Below are 6,277 nucleotides of genomic sequence, written 5' to 3'. Positions count from 1 at the left end.
AGAAAAGAAAATGGTGCCTATTTATAGTTAGACAATGAGCTAGTTATTTACTTTATTGGATCTCAGTAGTCACTCCTTTATATAAATCAGTGAACTCTAATAGAACAGTATCAGACTGCCTGACTTAGGGGATCCATTCTCCACAATCACCTATGTGGGGTGAAATACACAGAGAAACAGAAGGACGAGCAGAATGGTGAAAATGGGCAAGTGACTCTGACCTCCAACATGACTTAGTTTTAAGTCTGGAATTATTAAAAAATGAACAAGGCAGGGGCCGGGGAGTTAGCTCAGTGGTTCCTCCACCTGCCTCGCAAGGGCAAGGTCCCGAGTTCGATCCCAGGTACAAAAAAAAAAAAGGCAAACTCATACCCAAGTACTCTCAAGTTCAAAGACACACTCCAAAACCAGATGCCAGGGGTATGAAATGATCTTTTGTTATGTGAGCTAAGTACACCTTTGCTTTGTTACTAGTAACTGGACACACCTCTACCCCATCACCCACCCAGTAAAGATTATTTAAAGCAACTAAGAAATGGTGCTCTAGATTAATTTTTGCAAGGGGAAAGTTCACCTATTACTTAAGAAAACTCAAAAACATTCATGCTACAGAAAGGAAACTCATTTCTTGAGTTACTGTTTTAAAATTCTATAGACTAGTATGGAAAGATACAGCAAAAGACTAAAACTAACCACTCTTTTTAACTTAGGTCACACAGCAGGTAGTGTGACACTCAAGTAAGAAGTGAATGTGACAGTTTTAGAAACATAAAAAGACCAAGCATTTGTAAGGTATTATTAAAAGGATACGTGACTGGTGAAGTGTTCCCAATGATCCAATAAATTGATAAGTTCACCATGAAAGCGATTATGCCAGAGAGCAGCACCATAAGCTACAAATAAAACAAAAGAATGATTAACACAATGTACTGTAATCATTATGATCTGGTAAAATGCATTTCATTAGAATTTTTAAAACTCAAACAGCTAAAAACAAGATTAGAGGATGAGCATGGTGGTGCACCGAGAGGATGAGGCAGGAGGATTACAAGTTCAAGCTCAACTGGGGCAATTTAGCAACTTATCGAGAGCCCTTTTCAAAAATAAAAGGCAAAAAAAGGGCTGGAGAAGTAACTGAGTGTAAAGGCCCTGGATTTAATCCCCAGCATTGAGGGAAAAAAAGGACTAGAAAAAGAATTAATTTGGGACACAGCAAGAATTGCATCCAGCCAGCGATTTAGCTCAGTGGTTACACCACCTGCCTCGCAAGCACAAGGTCCCAGGTTTGGTCCCCAGTACCAAAAAAAAAAAGGATTGACTACCCAAGAGCAGGGTGAGTATTGCTAAAAATGTAACTGAGTGGCCGGGGATTTAGCTCAGTGGCACCACACCTGCCTTGGAAATGCAAAGGACCTGAGTTCTATCTCCAGTACAAAAACAAAACAAAACAAAAACACCAAAAAACAAAACATCATCAAAATGTAACTGCAGAAGAATCAACGGACAATTCTACACAAAATAAACTTGTCTTTGAATATGAATTTCTATGTTCATTTTTCTTATTCACGGGAGGAAGAAATATTTTGTAATCATTTTTTTTTCTTTTTATTGAGGTTATTGGTACAATCTAGGTATACAGTACAATTACATTCATCATTGGGATTCTGTACCTTTACATAATAGGTCTTGATTCTCATTTTTTCCCCTTGTCCCTGCCCTCCCTTTACCCCCTCCTCCCCTCCCCATTTACAAACACTTTATTTCCATTTTTTCAGTTTCTCATATTTTTTTCCTCTCCCTTATTACCTCTCCCCCACCCTTCACCTTTAGCCCTTTACTTCCTATTTCACATTATTAATTGTCTCATTAGGATCCTGTGTACTATTATAGTTTTTCACACCAAAGAAACTATTCGGTATTTCAGTTAAAGAAATCTCTGTATGAACATTAAAAATAGGGAATCCTAAAATAAAACTAAAAAGGAAAGTAAAAGAGAAAAGGCAGTGATGTAACATAAAAATAATCCTTAATTCTGGAGATGAAAATGGTCCCTGAACATATTTAAATTGCTTCTCGCTCTTAGAGTCTTATCTTATTCTTTTTTCATTATTTAGAGAATACTTTCTTAGTTTCTGTAATCAAACCCACGTAGATATGACCTTACATATTTAGTACAATGTGTAATCATTTTTTAGAAATAGGTCTTGCTAAGTTGCCCAGGTTGGATTCTAGTCCCTGGACTCAATGAATCCTCCTGTCTCGGCCTCTCAGGAACTGCAGGCATGTACTACCATACCTACCTGTAATAATTTATTAAGAAACATATTATAGAAGAACCATAAAACAAAGGCAAGTATAAAAAAGAGCAAGGAATTCTTATAATCCCAATCACCATGCCATTTTTGAATATGGCCTTCCAGGTCTTTTTCCATTGTTCACTTTTAGTCCTATTTGAATCAATAAATATCCACTAGATAGCTACAAATTTAGGGCCAGGCCTTGAAAGGAACATACTATATACAAAGTTTTTTCCCTCAAAGAACTCAGTAATTACCTGAGTACATTATAAAAAAAAAACATGATAATAAAAGTTCATATATGTGCCAGAAATTGTTCTAAATATTTTATAGGAATTAATTAATCAAATTTTTTCTCTTTTTTTGGTGATAGTGGGGATTTAATACAAGGCTTTCACACTGAGCTATATCCCCAGACCTTTTTTATCTTTTCATCTGAGACACTAAATTGCCCAGGCTGGGCTCAAGCTTGTGATCCTCCTGAGTCAGCCTCCCAGAGACGTAAGATTACAAATGTGGATCACTCATTTAATCCTCTTAAACCATGAGGTAGCTGTAAAAATATTCTTTTTTAAAGATGAGAGAGCAAAGCATAGAAAGCTAAAGTAAGTGGCTTAAAATGGTCAGGCTAGTAAGAAGCAGCACTGAGATTTAAACCCAGGCAGTCTGGTTGTGGAGTGCCTGCTTTTACCCCACTGTGACTCTCAAAAGCACACAGAGATAAAGGGGTTAGGGTTCCCAGCAGAGGGAAACACAGGTCAATGTGAGGAATTATGCAAGTACAGGGTGTGTGTTCAGAGAAAGGAAACAGATCAACTTGGCCAAGGAGAGAGGAATGAATGCTGTGCTACTGCATTCACACACAATGTTCTGCTCAAACCTAGCCTACAATTTGCTTTAAAAATTATAAAACTGGGCTGGGGATTTAGCACAGTGGTTCCGCCACCTGCCTCGCAAGAGCAAGGACCCAAGTTTGATCCCCAGTATCAAAAAAAAACAAAAACAAAACAAAACCAAAAACCAAAAGAAACAACAACAAAAAGAAACAGAGAAAACTCTGGACATGAAAAGGATACTATCAACAAAGCAAAAAATTTATAAAACCATTTTATACTTTTGAAGAGAATTTAGATAAAATATTAGCTATGATTTAAATTATTAAGCAGTTTAAATTTCAAGGAAAACATATATTTGAAGACATTTTAGTCTCCTAGGTAAGTTTTATCAGTTTTAGTTTTTATTTATTTTTTGGTACTGGGGATTGAACTCAGGTCCCTGTGCTTGCAAGGCAGGTGGCGGAATCACTGAGCTAAACGCCAGCCCTCATTTTTATTCTTTTTTGGTACCGAGGATTGAACTCAGGACCTTCTGCTTGTGAGGCAGGTGCAGCGCCACTGAGCTAAATTCCAGGCCCGTATCAGATTTTAAATTAGTATAGTAGTAAGAGGACTAGAGTAGGATTTGCATCCTTTTTAGGTAAAGTAATGCTGCATATGATTTGAAACAATAGTGTCTGTTAAACAGAAACACAGCTCCTTAAAGATTTTTTAAAAATTTAAAAAAATATGTAAAATATTGTTAATTTTACTGAGTTCACAAAATGTCACATGCCTATTTCTTGATGACCTAGGATATCACTCAAGACAATAACTTGCCCTACTTTTTTGACTCAGTATTGCCCCCTAGGGACAAGAAGGAATGAAGGTGACTTTCTCTTAACTAAATGTCTTCAGCTTGTCTATTCCGAGGAGCTGCTTTATGCTTTCTGCTTCCTTTTCCCTCTCCTCCTATCTCTCTCTATCCATCTGCCTCTGTCTCTCTAGCTATATACAGTGGACCCTTGACTTATGAACTGGATTGGTTCCTGAGGGCTGGTTGTAACTCAAGTTGGTTTTAAGTCAATACAAATGAGATCTGGATGTTTACCTGGGTAAACGCTATAGATAACGAGAGGCAGATTAATCTTCCATTAACTTATTTAACCCAAGTTGTTTGTATGTCAGACTGGTTGTGACTTAACAGTCTACTGTATCTCTTTCTCTCTGACAGTCCTGCTATGCAGCCAGGCTTGTCATTAATTCCTGACCCTTCTGCTTCAGCCTCCCAAGCTCTGAGATTACAGGCATCTGCCACCATGCCTCATTTCCTGTTGTTTAAACCTGTCAGAGAAGTATCACAAAAGGCCAATCCCCTTCTAATTTCAGGTGTCCAAGAAGAGGCTAGGATTCTGTAAAGAGAATATATTATGTGAGAGATGGTCCAATGAGTGCTACTTCAGAAAAAAGCGTATGCCAAAATAGAATACCTATCAGTCTCAGGGGCTGCCTAGCAGAGTGCCCAATGTGGACTTTGTGATCTAGTGGCAGACTCCTAGCTATGTGGGAGGCTGAGGAGGGAAGACTACTTGAGCCAAAGAATTTGAAAGCAGCCTGAGCAATATGGGAAGACCTATCTCAGACAAAAGTGCAGAGGGTGCTGGAAGTATAGCTCAGTGGTACAGCACTTGCCTAACATGCACAAGACCTTGGGTTCGATCCCAGCACTGTGGGGGAAGGGAGAGGAATATTGACTTTGGAGTTGGAATGCATGAATTTAAATTCTGGCTCTGTTTACTAGCTGTGCTATATTAGACTAGATATTTAACTTTTTATCTTTCATTTTCCTCAAGAGTAAAACTGGGAATAATGCTGTATTAACCTAACAAAGTTATGAGGAGCGAATAAGTTAGTATTTTAGTGCTTTAAACAGTCCCTGGAACAGAATAAGGGCTGCAAAAATATTTGGGAAATTAATACCATCAATAAGAACCACATTCTCATTGTGTTCTAGATGGTAAAGTTGTGGCAAGGTGAACTTAATGGTATCTACAGTGCTTTCTCCAAAACAGATCACATACTGGCCTACACAGTACGTGTAAGTAAATGCAAAAGAATTAAAATTATCTCAAGCATATTATCAGATCACAGTGTGATAAAACAAGAAATCAATGGCAAAAAAAAAAACCACACAGAAACTACGCAAACACATGGCAATTAAATAATACCCTCTTGAATAATCTACAGGTTGCAGATGAAATTAAAGTAATTAGATAGTTACTACAATCAAATAATAATGTCAGTATGACATACCAGAACCTATGTGACACAATGAAAGCAGTACTAAGAGGGCAGTTTATAGCAGTGAATTCCCACATCAGAAAAAAGAGCAAACTCAAATAAATTACCTGATGATGCACATCAAGGTCCCAGAATAACAAGAACAATCTAAATTTAAAGCCAGTAGAAAGAAGGAAATTATAAAGCTCAGATCAGAAAAGAAATTAATGAAATTGAGACTAAAAATTCAATACAAAGAATCAATGAATCAAAGAGTTGGTTCTGATCGCTCAAGCACCGGGAAGGTAGGCTGGCCCGATCCACCGCGGGAAGGAGAACCACGCCTGCTCCCGACCCAGCCGCGCCAATGCTCAAGTGCCAGGAAGGTAGCCGCACGGGCGCCCTTGAACCCCCATAATCCCTGCCCCCGCACTCTCAGACCTCCTGACTGTGCCAGTCTTTGGACCCACTCTGCAAAGACAGAGGTGGTCATCAAGGGTATTTTTCTGAGTTCCCAACTTTGAACATCTTTAAAGAAAGGGCGTGGGAAACCTGAAATAGAACGTTGCAGAGTTCAACCATTCAGAAGGATGGGGAACTCAATCTGGGCCTTGCAGCCTGAGGTCAGTCAGCGTCATGGGGTTCAGGAATCAGCTAACTGAGACCAGGGGTCTGGCATCCTCCCTCTGTCTGAGCCATTAAATGGTAAATATACTATATTGAAAAGTTTGTTCACTGCAACGTTGCAGATCAACCATTCAGAAGGATGGGGAACTCAATCTGGGCCTTGCAGCCTGAGGTCAGTCAGCGTCATGGGGTTCAGGAATCAGCTAACTGAGACCAGGGGTCTGGCATCCTCCCTCTGTCTGAGCCATTAAATATTGT

General features: G+C 38.9%; 1 protein-coding gene across 2 annotated transcripts in view; it reads right to left on the bottom strand.

Annotated features, from left to right (window-relative positions):
* The window catches only part of Slc35e3 (solute carrier family 35 member E3), a 31,500-nt gene that overhangs the window by 11,763 nt on the left and 13,460 nt on the right, over positions 1–6,277 (bottom strand). For both annotated transcript variants that reach the window (XM_010644212.3, XM_033763771.1), the window contains one exon: positions 811–893. In XM_010644212.3, the coding sequence (XP_010642514.1) occupies positions 811–893 (83 nt within the window). The remainder of the gene's footprint in view (positions 1–810; positions 894–6,277) is intronic.

This window comes from Fukomys damarensis, unplaced genomic scaffold (assembly GCF_012274545.1).
Source record: "Fukomys damarensis isolate Sample0158 unplaced genomic scaffold, DMR_v1.0_HiC HiC_scaffold_15, whole genome shotgun sequence".
Taxonomy (NCBI): Eukaryota; Metazoa; Chordata; class Mammalia; order Rodentia; family Bathyergidae; genus Fukomys; species Fukomys damarensis.
This window is presented reverse-complemented; position numbering and strand designations above follow the sequence as displayed.